Source organism: Cervus canadensis, chromosome 12, assembly GCF_019320065.1.
Source record: "Cervus canadensis isolate Bull #8, Minnesota chromosome 12, ASM1932006v1, whole genome shotgun sequence".
NCBI classification, from domain to species: domain Eukaryota; kingdom Metazoa; phylum Chordata; class Mammalia; order Artiodactyla; family Cervidae; genus Cervus; species Cervus canadensis.
This window is the reverse complement of record NC_057397.1, coordinates 66,448,663-66,470,021: the sequence shown is the minus strand read 5'-3', so window position 1 is coordinate 66,470,021 and position 21,359 is coordinate 66,448,663. Positions and strand designations below refer to the sequence as shown.

Genomic DNA, 21,359 nt, shown 5'->3' with positions numbered 1-21,359 from the left:
TTCCATGGACTGTATAGCCCTTGGGGTCACAGAGTCGGACACAACTGAGCGACTTTCATTCATTTCATTTCATCAGCTTTCTGCTCCCATCAGTAAGCAGTCTGTCTTTCAGCTGATCACACCGGTGGCGGCCCCTACAGGAAAACTACATTAGTCAGGCAAACCTCACACACAAGCCTGCATTTTTCCTCGGTGGACAAGCTGGCTTACCTATCAGGAAAAAAGGAGAGGTCTCAGTGGCAAGGTTCAAAGTAGGGTTGGGTTCTCATATCAGGGCTATTTGAGCTATAAAGATTTCAAAATGCACGAGTCAATGAGCCATAGTGCCAGAACTGGGAAGAATGTTACGGTGATAACTTGTGAAAGAGTTGGAGGAATAAAACCCACCATCTTGCATAAAGAGGTGAAAGGTAGGAAGCGAATGGAACTGATATTTTTGAGTGTTTCCTGCTATGGAATGAGATCCTCCACACATGTCATTTCTTAAGATCCTCATCAATATCAGGGAAGTCTCTCAAGCGAATCCCCCTAGCAGAGGCACAGATAGTTGGTGTTACTGTGGAATGGTGCCAATGGGCTGGACCACCAAGCCCCAACTCTCCACCATGTGGCCCCACTGCCTTCCAGGCCAGCAGAGGACACTCGCAATTGTCAGATCTGCCTGCCTAGGAGCCACCTCCATTGTACTTTACGACAAGAGTTCTCTGCATTGGTTACACAGTAAGTATTTCAAGCTCTTCTTCCTTCTGCAGGAAGCAGAGTCCCAGGCACAATTCTAAAAGAGTTGGCTTCTCCCTGATTTCCCTGCATCCCTACTCAGCACGCCCCCAAATCCTCTCTTCAGTGCCCTTCCCATATATTCATGCAGTGTTTCTAATCCCCCAAGAGAACCAGTTCTCACAAAAGAATGGGAGAACCACTATAGTATGTAATAAATGATAAATAACCTCTGCCAGATAAAAGCCTGATGCTGAAAGAAAGAAGCACCCAGTGAAGTTGCAGTCTTTACAGGAGAGGTCTGGGCGTAGGGGTGAGGGGGCAGAAGAGACACGGCTCCGCCCAGTGCCCCGAGACCCCACCCCGCAGGTCGCAGCCTCCGTCCTTCACCCAGAGACAGCTGAGCACAGGGCTGTCTCCCGGGCAACGCTCTTGCTGCCAGCAGTGGTTTGGGCCATATTTCTTATTCCACGTAGAAACCTCACTATGGTGAGAGTAAGGAAAATGAAAGTAAGGAAAAGGAAAACTTATTTTCACCCTCTATCTAGGAAGAAAAATGCATAGCCCCATCTCAGATCAGAAGCTGTTGAGCCTGCTAATGTTAAATTATCATGATAGAATCTTCTCGCTCTTTCTTAGAGCTCACTTTTGTTTCCTAATATGAATCCATAATTATGTATTTAGCTTCTACCTTGTTCCTGGCACTGTGCTATGTGCTGAGGCTGCAAAGATGACTAAAACACAGCCTTCCTCATGGAGGCCAGGGTCCATATGAGTGTAATTACTGAATATTTAAAATGTGGTAGTAATAATTATAGCTAATATTTATCAAGACCTTAGACTGTGCCAGTCACTGATCCAAGGGCTTTATATGATCTAATTTAGTTGCCACACAAGGCAAGTCCTCTTGTTAGACCCATTTCACAGGGCAGAAAACTGAGGTTCAGAGTGTAGTAACTCACCCAAGTTCCTATCACCAGTCAACAGCAGTGTCAAGTTTGAACTAGGCACTGATTTCACCATTCTACCATAATATAGACTGCAAAGCACATATGAGAAGGTAGGAAGAGGAGAGAAGTCATGTGGTGTTTTTTGGCAGTCCTAAGGACAAGCTTCGAGGCCTAGGCTATAAGGATGCACAGTGCTCATAAGGTTCAAATTGCAGCTTTTCCCCTCAGGAGGAATGCTCTGGTAAGTTTACAAGTATAGCTATATGTCACTCTAAATATTTTGAACTGTGTAGACTCTCAGGGGTTCTCTGGAACTTGAAATTCGATGTTATATTTGGGTTTTCAAAGAAAGGAACCAAGATTAGAGGTAAGAGGATCTAGTAGCTTCCTTCTAAGGAGAAAGCAAATGTTTCCCCATAACTTTGCTTCGTAACACAACAAATCTGGCAAGTGTATGACCCTTATGAACCTCATGACAAAAGGGAAGACAGCATCCCTCTATCTACCTGAGGTCTGGACTGGTCTCCCCACGTTCCATTCAGCTCCAACTTCTAGAAGCCTGAGTCGATAGGGTTAGCTCAACAAGTGACTAAGGACAAATTTGGCCAAAAAAAGTCCAAGCCATATATGGGAACAAAAGTACAGAGCAGAGCAGAGTCAAAAATGGAGAAAATGCTTTTCTTAATTGTGGTGGTAATTTAACCACGGTTAAAGAAAAAATAAATAAAGTCAAGACTAAGGGATATAGATTAACACATGTATCAGTATACTTTTCTTTCCAGATTCCCTGAGCTGTATGTGAAGGTCTGAAACTGAGTAGATGAATTGTTTAACACTTGCCCGTGAAGGGGCATTGGCTTATAAGAGCTGAGGAGAAAGCGTCTCCCTGGTTGAAAGTTAGACATATAACTTACAGCCATTTCATCAAAAGCAGCCCATTGGGGTAAGCTGTGTGCTTTGTTCACAATAAGTTAATTTGATAGGCTTTTTTTTTAAGTGATGATAGCTGCTGCTTCCCCGATACGGGCTAGAAATAGTCCACTAAATACAGAAAGAACAATTCTCTTCTCTTACCAAGTAAAGTGTGAGGAGACAGAGGCAGTGTAGCTGGGCTTGCGTTGCCATAATTTTCCTTATTCAAACCCCTGTGAATAAACCGGAGACAAGTTGATTAGTTCCCATCCTGTTAAAACCATGTTTACCCAAGCACAAAGGATCACTGGACGATACTCAGTTATAAACCTAGCAGATGGCATCCTTGAAGGCCAGCCTCTCCTCTGTGGAACAGTCTGGTCTTCCCCTAGCTCCCCGGTACCAAGTCAATATCCCGAAACAAGCTTATGCTAACTCCATCTTGACCGCTTCACTTTATCAGTCTTCTTCACTTAAAGAGTCTTAAATGGGGACTTCCCTAGTGGTCCAGTTGTTAAGAATCCGCCTTCCTAATGCTGGGGACGAGGGTTCAGTCCCTAGTAGAGGAACTAAGAGCCCCTGTGCCTGGGGGCAGATAGAGAAACCGCAACTAGTGAGCTTCTGCACCACAGCTAGAGAAGCCCCCGTGTGCTGCAATGAAGACCCTCATTATATGGATGGAGGAGATGCGCAAATTCCAAAATAACGAGATGCTAAAATTTTAGTGGTTCTGATTCACAGCTGCAAATATGTGAGATTCTTCAAGGAGGAAGAACCAAGAATGTTCCCAATCCTTCATTCAGCAACCTCACCAGCCACCTCTTTGGTCTTCTAAACCTTGCTGTTAACTGTACAATACACCAAAGGAAAAAATGTATTTATTACTCCCAAAGCAACCCAATAAGAATCCAGACTCTGCCCCTCTTCTCTCCTACTCAACATTATTTTTCCTCTTTCCTTGTGCCTTCACATTTCACAAAAAATATACCTTTCACCCTAAGATACATCATGACTAACCGATTTTTTTCCTATTCTTATCTTTTCATGACTAACTGATTTTAAGATCTGAGACAAATTTTCCACATGGTCTGTAAAGCAGGACTGTTGCCTATCATAATATTGGACTGCTAAAACAAAACAACAAAAAAACAAGGAAATGAAGGATGCATTCACTTCACTAAAATTCCAATTATTTTATTGCCTTGAGGAATTGTAGATGATCTTGTTTTACTTCTTTTTTTAAAATTTTTTAAAGTTATCTACATTGAACTTACATTGCTAATATAATCGGCATGAGGAAATGGTTATACAATTCTAACTATCTAAAAATTTAAACCCTGAAAATTTTTAATTCCTTACCTTTGGATAACTTATATTTGAACTTTAAGAAAGGTCAAAGTACTACAACAATTTAGCTTCACAAATGTCCTGGGAAATAAAGATATAAATTAGTGTTTATTAAGGATCATCCCTAGTGGGTCAGATGCTAAAAAAACAATCTGCCTGCCACGTGGGAGGCCTGGGTTTGATCCCTGAGTTAGGAAGATCCCTTGAAGAAGGGCATGGCTACCCACTCCAGTGTTCTTGCCTGGAGAATCCCATGGACAGAGGAGACTGGTGGGCTACAGTCCATTGGGTCGCAAAGAGTTGGACACGACTGACCGACTCAGCCCAGCACAACACATAGGGTAGATCAGTGGAGGGACCTTTACAGACAGAATGGAGGCCCAGAAGGTGTACTCTGAGTCGGAGTCTGGACCAGAAACCCAGTGCAGCCTTTCGTTAGCTGTGTGGCCATGTGGGTACTACTTAATCTCTCTGTGTGCCTCAGCTTACTCAAATGGAAAATACATAGCAATTGCTCAATAGTGAGCGAGCACTCTTAGGAGTTTCTCACAGCCATAACAAATTAGGAAATGTTACTCTTATTTTATATGTGAGGAAACTGAAGTTCAAAGTTTAGCCATTCACCTAAAGACACAGCTAGGAAGTAATGTTGCCTTGTTGCCAACCAGATCTGTCAGAGGCCAAAGTTCAGAGAACTTTTCCTCTCTTTCTGCTCTACCCTGTACTGTGTGATAGCTGAAGAGACATAGACGTAGGTATAGAGATGTACATACTGTTTGCACATGCTGGGTAAATGAAGCAAAGTGTCCCAGGGCTACAGCTATTTTAAGAAAGAGCTAGGATTAAAACCCTTCAGGACAATTAGATCTGTAAATTCTGTGAATGTTTAGAAATGAGCTTCTGCAACAGAATTAGTCTGGTCTATGTGTCCAAACATCATTTTAGGACTGGCTCTTTGTCAAACACAAACAAGACATTTTTTCTAGTGCTTTAGACTGCTTATGTGGTTTGGAAACATACAGAAACAAATAACAAGCCCGGGTTCTAGCATACTACAATATATCTAAAATGAATCAATTGGTATTATTAAATCTAACTAGTCATTTTTTTTTTATATTAGTAAAATGAACACGATCAGCTAGCAACCAATATTTGCTTAAGAGAAGTAAAAATACAGACAATATAATATAGACATTTGGGGATCTTTCTCCTCAAAACCTCAGCATCAAGATCTTTTAAATGTTGGTCCCCAGTTGCTCTTCTGGCCTTATCTCCCACACCCACCGCACCCAGGAATGCCGAGCACTCCATGGACTTTGCACCCAGCTTCCCTGTCTCCACGCTTTGGCACTGTCTGTTCTTCCCACCCAGCAAAGGGCCCCACCCAGAGTATATGACAATTGATATTTGCTGAATCAAGCTGGATTGAGGATTATGTGTTCTCATTTTTCCTTACATACTTGACCATCTGGGGCCAACTTATTTATTTTAAAATCACTGAATTTAACAATTCTATTATGTGCCAGATACTGGGCTAAAATCTGGGAAAACAAAATAAGGGGGAGAGCATCTGCTTCATGGAGCTAGAAATTATGTCCTTCATGCAATCTCTCTGATTTCCAGCCAGAAGCTCTCAAAGCCCCTCCTGCCTGCATTTTATTTTTTATCGCTTATTTACATGTCTGTGTTGCTGCCTCTACTAGAAAACAAAATCCTTCAAAGCAGAGGCCTTATTTTAAAATTATATATTTTTAACCTCTCCCAGCTCTTCGTACTATGGTTTGCATATATTACGCTCTCAACAGATGTTTATTAAATTCTAAAACATTTGTAATTGTCTAACATTGGTATTCTGTGAATTTCTCCAATTAATAAGAGCTTTCAGAATAAACAGAAAATATTAAAGGAAACTAACTTGAGATCTAAAGATTTATTTTGATGCACAGTAATAAATTCTTATTGTTGATGAAAAGGATTATTTCTCTTTTAAATACACAAACAGATTTCTTCTCAGTAAATAGGTTAAGAACCGATTGATATATACCATCTCCACTTGAAATGATTTTTTAGCACTTCCAATCTTCCAAAGACATGTAAGTTGAATGACACAAAAGCAAATTAAAATAAATGCCTTATTTTAGCTAGATGCTCAACAGGCCACCATTTGAGGTGCTTAATGAAACCTAAAAAGTAAACAAACCATTAAACTCATCCTTTATTTTGTCATTTACATTTGGTTTCACCCCTCACAGAAAGGTTTCCAGTGGGAAACAGAAGTAATTGCTTTCCGCTCCCATGCCTAGGGTCTCGTGATTTCTTTATGGATGAATCAGTCACACAACGCAATTGTTAGATTGGCTGGTTTGAATCCTGGCTCCTCCACTGACTCGCATCTACTCATCTGTAAAGCGAGGATAATAGTATCTACTTTGTGGACCTCAATAAGGGAATATTTTGAACAGTTAATATTTTTTGTCAAATACAACTTTCTTCTGCCACCCAAGTTTATTAGTCAGAACTTTAAATGTTGTCCTACAAGACAGTTCCTGTCACAATTCCCGGCTTTCGATGGCCCTGGCCACAAGGATACTAGAAGCAGCCTTCACAGCAACACCCTCACGGCCAAATGAAGTGGCTAAGCTGGTCTGAATGATCCAAGGCAAAGTACACCACTGCTAGGATTATGCCAGAGGAGGATTCCGTCCTCACAAACAAGTCTCGCCTATCTTTCCTCTTTGCACAGACATAATTTCACTAATGAATATTACATCCTGGCTGGAAGGAAACCATAGTTTGTAACTGAAACTGACTAAAACCACCAAGCCATAAACACTTGATAGACTACTTCACCAACCCTACTTGGCAAAGGATTGGAGTAGATTTCCAGATAATTCAGTGACATTTTATCTGAACTATCTGAAATAGTTGATCCAACCATTTGCTAGGAATTTTTGCTATCTGTCAGAATTTCCCTTAGGCACAAAGACTAAATTCACACAGTTTCTATGCAACTATCTGAGAGGCCAAATACATCCTTAGCAACAGAGGTTAAAGGTCTGGGAGAGTTTTGAAAAGCCACCATCAATTGCTTTAACCGTGGACCATTTTCAAAAGCGGAATCAGGGCTGCTGGCCTTGACGATTAGAGCTGATGGCTTCGTTTAATTCACCACAGCCCAGAAAACACTGGAAACCCTCCATACCCTTAATCTGTGTCCAGCCAGGATAACAACACAAAGGCAGCTAACATTTGCTAGAAGCCCTTTGTCTCAGCACATGCTGAGACTCTTATATGAATTACTGATTTTTCGTAAGAACCCAATGAAGCAGGCACTGTTAAAATGTATCTCTTAAAGGGGCTTCCCTGGTGGCTCAGCGGTAAAGAACCCACCTGCCAATGCAGGAGACATGGGTTCGATCCCCGATCTGGGAACATCCTACCTGCCTGTCTTGGAGCACCTAAGCCCATGTGCCACAACAACTGGGTCTGTGTTCTAGACCCCGGGAGCCACAGCTACTGAGTCCATACCCTAGAGCCTGTGCTCCACAAAAAAAGAAGCTCCTGCCATGAGAAGCCCATGCACCACAACTAGAGAAAAGCCCGCACAGCAGTAAGACCCAGCACAGCCAAAAATAAATACAAAATTATTTTTTAATGTAAAAAAAATTTTACCTCATAAAGATCAAAAATCAAAGAAGTTACAAGACATTGTCCAAGATCACACTGTCTGGCTAACTTCATACCTAAGCTCTTATTCATATATTAGTCTCTCTGAAAGCATGAACATCCTTACAAATAAGATGGCTAGTGTCACTGAGTCTATTACGTTATCTTGCTGAAATTTCAAAAAGTTGTTTTTCACTCCATGGCGGCTCTTCCTCTTCAGACGCTAACACGTGTCCGCCTTCTCAGAGGACCAACGGCCTCGGAGATCCGGCTCCTACCGCACAACTATTTCTCTTTCGTACGCTCTCCTCCTTCACTCTCTGACCTTCACCCCAGTCGTTTCTTAGTTTTTAATCGAGCTAAGTGTTATGGGTTGAAGAGTGACCCTTGCCTCAAAATTCATGTTGGAGTCCTGACTCCCAAGTACCTCAGAATGTGATCTGACTTGGAGACGCAAGCCTTCACAGAGGTAATGCAGTTAGAATGAAGTTGTCAGGGTGGGTCTGCTCCGATATGACTGGTGTCCTCGTCAAAAGGGGGAACTTGGCCGCAGAGACACACATAGAGGAAAGAGGATATGAAGGGCCACGGGGAAAGACAAGCCAAGGGGAGAGGCCTCAGACCTGTTCTCAAGGTCCTCAGAAGGAGTCAGCCCCGCAGATGCCTTGATATTGGACTTCGAGCCTCTAGAGCTGTGAGACGATAAATTTCTTTTGCTTGAGCCACTCTGTGGCACTTCGTTATAGCATCCCTACCAAACTAATACATCAAGGGGCCCTAGTTTTGACTGACAAAGGCACTGCCATCCTAGGACAGAGGTGGCCTCAGATGGGGCCTCATCCAGTTACTATATAGGCAGTCGCCACTGCATCCCAGGGCCTCCACTCCAAGCTGATTGAATCTCCTGCTGGGCTCCAGTGCCTCCAAGAGGTATTTTTAGACTCCCCTGTCATTTCCCCATTTATCTGAGTAAGGGCAAGCAATTTCTAGGTCCCAGGTCTCAAAACCTGAAAGTAAATCAATACACAAGCATTGATTTTTTTTTTTCCCCTCTTACAAAAAGCTAAGTGATAGGCAAACCTTAAATCAAGTCAGCCATACTCATCCTTTTTGTTTAAAAAAAGGAAAGTTAAGGGCTTTGAATTAAAGTAATTCACCACGCTCTAAGGCTGAACCATGCCTTTCCAAACAATGAACGTATAGAAGGAGAGGGGTGCAAAATTTGCTCTCAAATATCATAGGTGATGTGGCCAAGGAAAGAATGTGACTAGAATTCATAACACCATCAGGATCACATAATAGAGCCAAATATTCTGTGTGCCATTTAATTCACCTCTGCATTGTATATTGCTAAGAGCAGCGTAAATTGGACAGCAAGGCCAGATAGGAATAAAAATCAGATTAAAAGCTTGCTCACATTGTTCATCAAGTAATGTTCAGATCAATCATGCCCATCTTTGTGGGCTTCTTGCTCACAAATCTCTGGCACCCGTTACATCATTTAAGGTTTAGAAAAAAATCACAGGAGGATCTGACCAATTTGCATTCTTGGCAAATTAAGGACCCAATTAAAGCGGCTAATAATAAGCTAGAAACAAACAGGAAGGTGTAAAATCTGGGCTGCTGTCTTCCACTTCAGGCTGATTAGAAAGGAGGAAGGAAGGTCCAAAGAAGTAAAAGGATGGGTGGCTTGCCCTTTCCCCACCCAATGCACACATAAAGGCAGGCCCTTTGTTCTCTCACTGAATTTTGCAATAGAACTATGCCCATCTTACAGCATATGAAAATCTGAATTTACACGCAAGCAAAATTGAGGGTGATTTCCTACTTTATCAGTAGGTGAATAATTGGTTATATAGTCTTATGAGAGGGTAGAGGACTGTTTCAGGAAATGTGCTCATACTTACCGCCACCCAGCACTCCCCTCAGAGTGAGCTAGGGAAGGGGCAGCTCGGGTGAGGAGGTCAGAGGGAAGGGAGGCCCTGGCATGGGGTCGCAGATGGCTACCCACTCCCCCATGGTACTTCTCCGACCACTTAAGCAGATTGGCAGTAAGGACAACAGTGTTGAGGTCTCTAAGGTGTTTAGGTTTCCACCTCAGAAACCTAAGGCAGAGATAGGACTTCTTTCCTCCATATATAGCACAACAACATCACAAGGGTCTTTACTAGCCTAAAAGGAGGGTTTTGTTGTTGTTTAGTTGCTCAGTGGTGTCCGACTTTTGTGACCCCACGGACTGTAGCCTACCAGGCTCCTCTGTCCATGGGATTCTCCAGGCAAGAGTACTGGAGTGGGTTGTCATTTCCTTCTCCAGGGGATCTTCCCAACCCAGGGATCGAACCTGGGCCTCCTACGCTGCAGGTAGTCTCCTGCATTGCAGGCGGATTTTTTACTAAGTCACCAAAAGGAGAGTAGAAATTAATGTTTCTCAAAAAAGTGGCTTAATTATTTTTGACAGAGTGTTTCTTCATGCTTTATACAACATTTCTTTGCATATTATGAAGTGCACAGGTGAATACTTTGTCAAGATAATACATTCTGACCTTAAAAATTCAATATGAGGTAAATCTAAATTAGATCCCATCCCATATGATTTAAGGGCTTCCCTGGTGGATAGACAGTAAAGAATCTGCCTGCATTGCAGGAGACCCAGGTTCGATCCCTGGGTCAGGAAGATCTGCTGAAAAAGGGAACGGCTACCCACTCTTGTATTCTTGCCTGCAAAATTCCATGGACAGAGGAGTCTGGCGGGCTATAGCCCATGGGGTCGCAAAGAGTCAGACATGACTGGGTGACTAACACTTTAATTTTCACGTATAGTTTAAACACTGAGATTTAAAACAAAACAAAAGACTTGCTATAATACTAGCTCACGTACAAGATGAACTTCAGGCAAGGACTCTAAAAACAAAAATGTGCAGTCCTCCTCAAGTGTGGCAGCCTAACTTTCTGACTCTGTAATTAAGTCGTAATTGACAACTGGGATGGACAAGAGAGTAAGGGGAAAATAAATTTAATTCTATCTCCATAAAGGGTGCTATACCACTATGAAAACTCCCTCATGAGTTGGTTTTTTATAATTGAAACCTTTACAAAAAAAAAAAAAAAAGCTAGCATTTAGTGAATATTTACCAAGTTATGTACTTTGGATGACTTATTCCCTTTAGCTTCACAATGTTCCCATAAGACAGGACCTGTTGTCATCCTACAGGGCAGGAAACAGCTCAGCGAGGCTGAGGAAGGAGCATCAGTGTGATCACAGAGACCAAACACGTCACCCTCCACGTGAGGAAGGCGCGCTCATCCTGAGTTTAACGTTCCTTAAGGGCACAAGTCTACCCTTCCGATTTCTCTGTCTCTCACTCAGAAACACAAGTCCTATGTTTTAAAATAATTAAAATGCAGTAAGAAATCACTGATTCAGAATATCATGGATGAGAGAACTCAATGTCGGTCTTACAGAATATTGTAAGAGAAATCAGGTTTTATTTGTGTCGCATACACAATACCCATGGACAGCTTGATCTGTTACACGTGCAGAAGTGAAAAGCTCAGCTTGAGTGTACAAGAGTTTAAACCTCAACCACTGGGTGAGTATCAGCTTTTGCTAACAACATTTCTTGTACCTAAATAAACATTCTTGTTTGTTCTCACAAGTAACAAATAGATAGACTGATATTCCCCTAACAAACTTCAGTACCTCTTTTCTTGTTTAATCATTGAAGAGAGCACAGAACAACTAGCCCCTGCTAAATTCGACACCAGGGATTTCTGAAGGAATACCGCCTTATGCCAACAAATAAATCTGTATATTTCTACCCGTGTAAACTAACAGCCATAAAGGCACCTGTCAACCTTCAAAGAAAGGAGCACAATGGTGCTCAGCTTTCCTCCTGAGCAGAGTCACCTCTCTTGACCTGAAAGAAAAGTGGGAGCCCACCCTCCTTTCCAGAGAGTTCCTTTGACAAAGGAACAGGAAGTAAGTTGTTGTCGGAGTATATTTTGCCTTTTATAAAAGAAGGGAGAAGGTATTGGATATGCAATCTTCATCTTGAACGACAGCAATGATTTTTCCCAGGGGACATCTTAGCAAGTCTCAAAGGATACCACAACCCCTTCTCACCAAAGATATATGTGAAACATCAGACATGCTTTAAAATGCTTCATTTAAAAAAAGCAAAAGTCAAGTGTTTTCTCATTATCTCATATTTTGGGACCCTACTTCTTTGGCATAGAATTAGTTTCTCCCTTGCACAATGGTAGATGTAGTTACTGCAACATTACTGTTGGTTTCTTTCCCTAGAGATTGAAAGAGCAACTTCTCAGTCTGACCTGAATCACCTACTTGAAAGGTAGAGTTAACATCTTTTCTCATGGAAAGTAGAGTTAACATTCATTAAATGTCTATTGTGTGCCAAACATTGTACTGAGTTCTTGACATGCTGATCTAATTTTTAACTTACTCTCACGACTACTTGGTGAGGCAGGTATCTCCATTCTGTAGGTGAGAAATTTAAGGTACAGGGAGCTTAAGCAATCTGCTCGGTGTCCACTGGCTGGTAAATGATGAAACTGGCCTAACCCATCTGCCCAACCCTGAAGACTCATAAACTATATACTCTATAGTCCATGATAAACTCTCACTCAGCAAGACTCATCTCATTTCCTGGTGAGGGCTGAATGCCATTCATTTTCCATGTCATCGAAACATATGCTTTCTTCTTCTTTCAAATTATTCCTCTCTTGCTATCTGAGTTTTTGAAGAAACAGAAAGACAAGAAAATATTAGAGAATGCATTGCCTGTCTGCTGCTTGGCGTCTGCCAGCCCAGAGGGCATCTGTTTCAAAGTCACTCACAATGAAGAAAAAACTGGGACATATACAGGCACTGTACCTTTGAAGACACTAACAAGCTGTATATGTCTTGACATCTCAAAATAATCACTCGTTAGTTAATGTTACATCCACCGATGTGGCCGAAAGCAGGACCAGAATCTGACCGATACACGCACCAACCTTGCTTTCCCAATTGGGAAGTCAGATCTGTCTCTCTGTTTTCAATTCCTGTTCCACTACTTTTAACAAAGGACTTTTTTTCCTCCTACACATTTCCCTTTCTCTGCTCTGTCCCAGGCAGTCCTATGAATCCTAAATTGAATCTCGCTCTCTAAGAAGTAAATAAAATGCACAGTTTTTAAAGACCACCTCTGAGAGATGACACTTTGTGAAAATGAGATTCTGGCCCTGATTTCTAGAGTATGAGAGTCCCAGGGGCTCTCAGGGCTGGGCACTTTTTTATATTTTAATTACAAAGAATGGGGGTAATCCACATATAAATATCCAAAGTATCATGTTTTCCTTTAACTCTACTACCAAGCTTGATTTAACCCAAACCACTCATGAAATGGATTTATAGAAGATATAGACTAATAAAAAGAACTTGCAAAAGAAATTATGCTCCAGAAGCATAACTTATCACACTAGGAATAAACTTTCCTTCCCAGCAAATGCTACCCAGCACCCCTCAAGGAATATTTTTGTCCAGCAACTTAAGTAAGCCCCTTCGCCATCTATTGTGTTCTTCTTAAAGAAATACATTATCATCATAGTTAAGACATACCGAAGCTTACCTTTTTGTAAGTAATAAAAGTGGTGGTGAAAGGTTATTTTCTTCCATCAGCTGCTGGGACCCTTGCTGGGACTCAAGTATCTTCCCCAGAGGCCACACCCAGTGCACGGCTCTGGTTCCCCAGCCTCTCCCTTCCCCTTCAGTCAAACATTAACCATCGACTGGTTTTATTGATTTTCATCAGATGTCATAAATGGAATCATAATCCAGGAAAGAAATGTGTTTGTACCAAAAGCAGTTTGTTCACATCTAATATGTCTCAGAACAAGTTTCTGAATTTCAGAATGTAGGTTAAATAAAATAGAAGACAAGGAGAAGTTAGCATGGAATAACTTTCTGTGTATTCAACTGTCTGGAGAGTGTGAGTTCCCTGACATCTCTGAATTTCATCCATATTTTGCTCTCCCAACCCTTGTGCGTTTAGTCGCTCAGTCGTGTCCAACTCTTGGCGACTCCGTGGACTGTAGCCCCCTAGGCTCCTCTGTCCATGGGATTTCCCAGGCAAGAATACTGGAGGGGGTTGCCATTTCCTTGTCCAAGGGATCTTCCTGACTCAAGAATTGAACCCGCATCTCCTGTGTCTCCTGCATTGTAGGTAGATTCTTTACCCAATGAACCAGAGAGGAAGTCCTCTTTCCCACCACCTGGCACAGAAGAATAATTGACAGATATTTGTGTAGATTCCAACTTAAACACAGACGAGTACAGGGTGTCATGTCTGAGCAGTGACTCAGTTCTCTGATAACCAGGCACAAGAGACGGGGGAAATGATTCAGACGGTGCAACCCAGGATGCAATCTGACAGCACCTGCTTCTGAAGCCCAAAGGTCCTCTTCAAAATCTGCATGAGACAGCCGGCAGTAGCCTCCCCAAAAACACAAACCAAGTCCTTTTTCTCACCTCTCTGAGAATGGACTTATTAAGAACAAGTTATCACTTTTTCCACTCAAAATGAGGTTTCCAATTAAACAATAAAAGCCTATTACCCAGATTTCTTAAGTCAAGGGCTCTTTTTGACGGATTCCTCATTCCCACCCCTCAGTCACTCTGGAAACCTACACTAAAGATGTGAATCAAGGTCACTTTTATGTCAAATGTGATAGTCGTTCTGATGTGCATTTCTGGGCTTCTCCTGGGCTGCACTGTGTTCTCCATCGGTCTCTAGTGTGTATCTAGCACAACCAAAGCACAAGAGCATAGCCCACTGTCTAGACGGGCTTCTTCCTTCTCGATCCCCTTGAGAAGACTAAGCCTCACTTGTCTTGGGGACCCTGAGGTGAAACCATCTGGTTGTGGGCCAGCGGTCCACATGCTCGGTGGACCAGCAGGCCCAGCAAGGATCCTCTTCCTCTGTCTCACAACATAGCTACATTTAGAAAAATGAGGTCAGTGAGGCCAAGCAACTCTCACATTCTTAACACCTCTGTCCTCCCGTGAACCAAATAAAATAACCTTGTTCCACAGATCAAAGAACTTTCACTTGTATGTTTTACTTCCTGAATCAATGGCAAGAATCTCAAGGTATTGCTCTGAGTTTGCTTCTTCTTCAGAAACTTGTGGTCCTTTTTAATAATTCATGCAAAAAGTACGTTTAAATCTATAAGCTTTGCTTCAAAAGAACGTGTATATATATACCACTTTTAATCACTGTTTCTTAGCAATGATCAAAATTACAGAATCAGGACTCCAGCCTTGATCTGATTCAAAGCCTAACCTATTCACCACCACAGCTGTTGAATCTGCCAGATTGTTTTTCTTCTGGTTCCATTTAGGAAGAAATCCATTTGTGTGACCCCGTTCCTGATGGGAGATAGCCAGGTTCCTAAAGTGGGCTTCCCTTTATATATTTTATGTTCTAGGTCCCTAGATTCTCAAGTCAGAGAATTAGATTGATTAAACTCTAAAAAGGCCAAAACCACCCATCAGAGAAATTAGCAGGTAATTACATCTCTGTATTATAAAGGCTCTGTGCTTGCCATGATAATAGGTTAGCATAGTTTTCAGAGCTGTGTGTTCACCATTCATACATTAAATTTATAAGTTATAAAATTTATAAGTTATAAAATTATCTGGGTTTACAACTATAGATTAAAATTATCTGGATTTATAATTCTAGATTAAATTCTGCCCTGTGTTTCAGGGTGAACACCTTTGCATTTTAGGAACCCATTCTTATGCAAAAATGAGGCATTTCCAGTTCAATAGTTTAACACTGACAGTAATAATAAGGAAATTTTAATCGATAAAGATTACAAATTCCTTTTATCAGAGCAAAGTAGATATAAATTGTTTATATGATGGAAACAAGTGAACAATTGGAAAAGTTTGGACAAATACTTCTGACTAACAGCTTCATGGTATTAGAACATGTTAACAATTAATATTAATAGTGTTTTAACCATTCCTCCAACATTAGCCATAGAAAATATATAAGCAGTGTTTGATTTATAGACTGTGCCAGTTAGCTAGTTAGCAAGTAATAAAGTTTGGATAGCCTCCCAGACAAAAGCTTGAAGAAAATTTGAAATGATCCTTAACTTTCAAAGAATGTTACATTTCCAATATTCTTTTTATTTAAAGCTCAAAGTAAATGTATAAATGCTAAGTTTGTCCATTTTTCATTCACTTGCACTTTATCTTGGGCTTTATTTGCATTACATATCATGTATTTTAAGAACATTTTATCATGCATCTATCAACTAGAGCCTCATCTAACAGGAGTTATATAATACATATCTGTAACAATACTTTTAATTACTTAATATCTGTCTTACTCATGTTACTGATGGCAGAAACTGTCTTCCATTCAGTTAAGTTCAGTCGCTCAGTTGTGTCCAACTCTTTGCGACCCCATGAATCGCAGCATGCCAGGCCTCCCTGTTCATCACCAACTCCCGGAGTTTACCCAAACTCATGCCAATCGAATAAGTGATGCCATCCAGCCATCTCATCCTCTGCCGTCCCCTTCTCCTCCTGCCCCCAATCCCTCCCAGCATCAGGGTCTTTTCCAATGAGTCAACTCTTCACATGAGGTGGCCATAGTACTGGAGTTTCAGCTTCAGCTTCAGTCCTTCCAATGAACACCCAGGACTGATCTTCTTTAGGATGGACTGGTTGGATCTCCTTGCAGTCCAAGGGACTCTCAAGAGTCTTCTCCAACACCACAGTTCAAAAGCATCAATTTTTTGGCGCTCAGCTTTCTTCACAGTCCAACTCTCACGTCCATACATGACCACTGGAAAAACCATAGCCTTGACCCAGACGGACCTTTGTTGGCAAAGTAATGTCTCTGCTTTTTAATATGCTATCTAGGTTGGTCATAACTTTCCTTCCAAGGAGTAAGCGTCTTTTAATTTCATGGCTGCAATCACTATCTGCAGTGATTTTGGAGCCCCCAAAAATAAAGTCTGACACTGTTTCCACTGTTTCCCCATCTATTTCCCATGAGGTGATGGGGACCAGATGACATGATCTTAGTTTTCTGAATGTTAAGCTTTAAGCCAACTTTTTCACTCTCCTCTTTAACTTTCATCAAGAGACTTTTTAGTTCCTCTTCATTTTCTGCCATAAGGGTGGTGTCACCTGCATATCTGAGGTTATTGATATTTCTCCTGGCAATCTTGATTCCAGCCTGTGCTTCATCCAGCCCAGCCTTTATCATGAGGTACTCTGCATGTAAGTTAAATAAGCAGGGTGACAATATACAGCCTTGATGTACTCCTTTTCCTATTTGGAACCAGTCTGTTGTTCCATGTCCAGTTTTAACTGTTGCTTCCTGACCTGCATATAGGTTTCTCAAGAGGCAGGTCAGGTGGTCTGGTATTCCCCAGCTCTTTAGAATTTTCCACAGTTTATTGTGATCCACACAGTCAAAGGCTTTGGCATAGTCAATAAAGCAGAAATAGATGTTTTTCTGGAACTCTCTTGCTTTTTTGATGATCCAGCAGATGTTGGCAATTTGATCTTTGGTTCCTCTGCCTTTTCTAAAACCATCTTGAACATCTGGAAGTTTTCGGTTCACATATTGCCGAAGCCTGGCTTTGAGAATTTTGAGCGTTACTTTACTAGCATGTGAGATGAGTGCAATTGTGTGACAGTTTGAGCATTCTTTGGGATTGCCTTTCTTTGGGATTGGGATGAAACCTGACCATTTCCAGTCCTGTGGCCACTGCTGAGTTTTCCAAATTTGCTGGCATATTGAGTGCAGCACTCTCACAGCATCATCTTTCAGGATTTGAAATAGCTCAACTGGAATTCCATCACCTCCACTAGCTTTGTTCGTAGTGATGCTTCCTAAGGCCCACTTGACTTCACATTCCAGGATGTCTGGCTCTAGGTCAATGATCACACCATCATGATTATCTGGGCCATGAAGATCTTTTTTGTACAGTTCTTCTGTGTATTCTTGCCACCTCTTCCTAATATCTTCTGCTTCTGTTAGGTCCGTACCATTTCTGTCCTTTATCGAACCCATCTTTGCATGAAATGTTCCCTTGGTATCTCAGATTTTCTTGAAGAGATCTCTAGTCTTTCCCATTCTGTTGTTTTCCTCTATTTCTTTGCACTGATCACTGAGGAAGACTTTCTTATCTCTCCTGGCTATTCTTTGGAACTCTGCATCAAATGGGAGTATCTTTCCTTTTCTCTTTTGCTTTTCGCTTCTCTTCTTTTCACAGCTATTGTAAGGCCTCCTCAGACAACCATTTTGCCTTTTTGTATTTCTTTTCCATGGGGATGGTCTTGACCCCTGTCTTCTGTACAATGTCATGAACCTCCATCCATAGTTCATCAGGCACTCTGTCTATCAGATCTAGTCCCTTAAATCTATTTCTCACTTCCACTGTATAGTCATAAGGGATTTGATTTAGGTCATACCTAAATGGTCTAGTGGTTTTCCCTACTTTCTTCAATTTAAATCTGAATTTGGCAATAAGAAGTTCATGATCTGTGCCATAGTCAGCTCCCAGTCTTGTTTTTGCTGACTGTATAGAGCTTCTCCATCTTTGGCTGCAAAGAATATAATCAACTGATTTCGGTGTTGACCATCTGGTGATGTCCATGTGTAGAGTCTTTTCTTGTGTTCTAGGAAGAGGGGGTTTGCCATGACCAGTGCGTTCTCTTGGCAAAACTCTATTAGCCTTTGCCCTGCTTCATTCTGTGCTCCAAGGCCAAATTTGCCTGTTACTCCAGGTGTTTCTTGACTTCCTACTTTTGCATTCCAGTCCCCTATAATGAAAAGGACATCTTTTTTGGGTGTTAGCTCTAAAAGGTCTTGTAGGTCTTCATAGAACCGTTCAACTTCAGCTTCTTCAACGTTACTGGTTGGGACATAGGCTTGGATTACCATGATATTGAATGGTTTGCCTTGGAAACGAACAGAGATCTTTCTGTCGTTTTTGAGATTGCATCCAAGTACTGCACTTTGGACTCTTTTGTTGACCATGATGGCTACTCCATTTCTTCTAAGGAATTCCTGCCCACACTAGTAGATATAATGGTCATCTGTCTTCCATTAGCACTGAGTAAATTCTTATTATTTTTTTTATTTATTTTTTGACTGAGACGTGCAATTTGCAGGATCTTAGTTCCCAGACCAGGGATTGAACCTGGGCCCTCAGCAGGGGGAGTACAATGGTCTAACCACTTGCCCACCAGGAAATCCTCAGTAAATACTTTTTAGAATTAAACTCTTTTGAGTTATTTAATTCGATAACTCCAAATAGTCAGGATTGCATGCAGGCTCTACCCAGGCTAATGGGAACCCAGATAAGTGAATGATTTAGGATCTTCTCAAGGCTATATTTTACATCTTCTATTCCATATTTATTTAGTGGGATGACATGAAACTAATTTTCTGCTAGTGAATGTTTTAGACCAAAGCAGAATTTTCTCTAATTCCTTTCACTGGCCAAGGCAGTGTCCATTTTCTGATAATAGTAAGCAACATACCCCCCACTCTTACATTGCCCTTACTCTTGTCCTTGAGTTTGTTTGGGTTTTTTATTGTTTTTCCTGTTATTGTTTTGGGCAATTTCCCAAACCAGAACACTTTAAGGAATTATTAAGTGATTTAAGACTTAGAAATTAAAATAAAACAATAATGCCAAAAACACTGAACCATACATAATGAAGTTTCAAAATCTTAGCTATGACCTGTGCTCATCCTAAAAATATTCAAAAAAGACTGAAGCTAATGAAAAGTTTTTTCCCTGTTTTCAATTTTGACAGAAGTGGATCTGGTTTGCAGTTGTTTATTTCAGGAATATTTTAACTCCATCTACAGAGGGTTGCTCCAGGCAATTGCCTAGTAGGCAATTGGTCCTAATAGGCAATAGGTCCTTAATCTGGCTCCAGTTACCCCTATCAGGAAACTGCTCGAGAACCCTATGACTGGAATGGTTAGTAAGTATCCACATCAGACATATATTGGACAAATGCTTTATAGAACTTTCTAAATCTGGACAATTTATTAAAACTTGGCCTCCTATGATGAGATCCTGACTCAGGGGTCACGGATGCACCCCAGGGATCAACATTTTTATAAAGCCCTCTGGATTCCTGATGCAGGTAATCACATGGACCCTTCTCTGAGAAACACAGCTTAGTGATTCTGTGCTCTGTCTGTAAGTAAATATTCTTTAACAAGGTCTGTCCTTGATATTAATTTTCCCCCACCATTTCTGCAGGACCTGTCTCAGACAACACTGTGGTTGAGTTGATGTCATCCATGCAGACTGAATCTGGCAAACACAAAGATGCTTATCTTGCCTCAAACATTTTTTTCACAGTCTACTGAACATTTCATTTGACCTCAAATTTTTTTCTTAATTCCAAGAAATTACAATAATCTTGTTGTCTTTCTGAGTCTTATCTCTGTCTCTCTTACCAGATTTCACCAGCACTGGTCTCGGCTCACATCCAGTTCAATGCTCAGACTATTGCATCTTGTTTCCACCTCCAGTATCCCATGGAAGCTGCACTTGTCAAGGCAATAACAACCCCATTTGATAATCAGAAATGCTGCACCTTACCAGATCTCTCACAACATGTGACACTATCAGTAGCCTTCCCTGAACTGCCCTTTATCCTTGGTTTATTTGCAAATACTCTGTTCTGGTTTCTTTTCTACCTCTCGAGCCAATCTCTGGCAGTCCCATTTGTAGCCTCACCAGACTCCTTGGGTCAATGCCGGGTTATCTCGCCTTGTCACTCATTCTAGGAGGTTGGATCTGTTCCCATCTGTACAGCAAAGTCTCAAGTCTCTCAGCCTAGATCCCTCCCCTGGCCTGGGTTTCAGTCTTTTTACACCAACCAGTTATTTCCAAAGCTCCCTTTAAAGGTCCCCAACACACTACAAACTCAACATATCCAAAATTAACCTCACCATTTCACTCTCTCCCAAACTGACCCTTTTGGGACACTACCCCTTCATGTTAGCCCTGGTAGTCACCAAGCCTTAGCCAGGGTGCTGTGGTTAATTAGTAATTCTTGTCATGGGTACAAATAGGAGGCTGGCAGTGAATATGCCTGGGAATCACAGACCTTGCCTAGGAAGGACTCCGTGAGTTGGACAGGAGGGCTCAGTAAACTCTGGATTCCCTTCTCTACTTATGGGTCTCTCGCTAGAAAACAAAACATTGGGATTACCTCTGAAAATGTTGTCCTTAAGAAGTATTTCCTGGAGAAAAATAGTATTTTCAACATATGGTGATGAAATAACTGCATACCCACATGCAAAGAAATTAAGTCAAACTCCTACATCATACCATCCAGAAAAATCAACTCAGAGTGGATTAAAGACCTGAAATTAGGGACTCTATAAAACTCTTAGAAGAAAACAGTGGTAAATCTGGATGTCCTTGGCTTTGGCAATGGTTTCTTAGACATAACAGCAAAAGCACAAACAACAATAGAAAAACAAATTGGACTTCATCAAAATTAAGAACTTGTGCTTCAAAGAACACTCTTAAAAGTGAGGGACTTTTCTGGTGGTCCAGTGGCCAAGGCTCCCCACTGCCAATGCAGGGGGCCCAGGTTCAAGCCCTGGTTAGGGAATCAGATCCCACATGTCACAACTAAGAGTTTGCATGCTGCAACTATAATCAGATTCCACATGCTGCAACATAGACCCAGTGCAG

At 41.4% G+C, this 21,359-nt stretch overlaps 1 protein-coding gene across 5 annotated transcripts in view; it reads right to left on the bottom strand.

Moving 5' to 3' along the window:
• CDH17 (cadherin 17) overlaps nt 1-21,359 on the bottom strand; it is an 86,526-nt gene that overhangs the window by 62,369 nt on the left and 2,798 nt on the right. For 3 of the 5 annotated variants that reach the window (XM_043484149.1, XM_043484151.1, XM_043484153.1), the window contains exon 2: nt 2,742-2,812. In XM_043484149.1, the coding sequence (XP_043340084.1) occupies nt 2,742-2,792 (51 nt within the window). In that variant the 5' untranslated portion in view covers nt 2,793-2,812. Of the gene's footprint in view, nt 1-2,741; nt 2,813-12,236; nt 12,343-13,222; nt 13,272-21,359 lie in introns of those variants that run through there. The other 2 variants (XM_043484152.1, XM_043484150.1) reach the window with 2 other exon arrangements.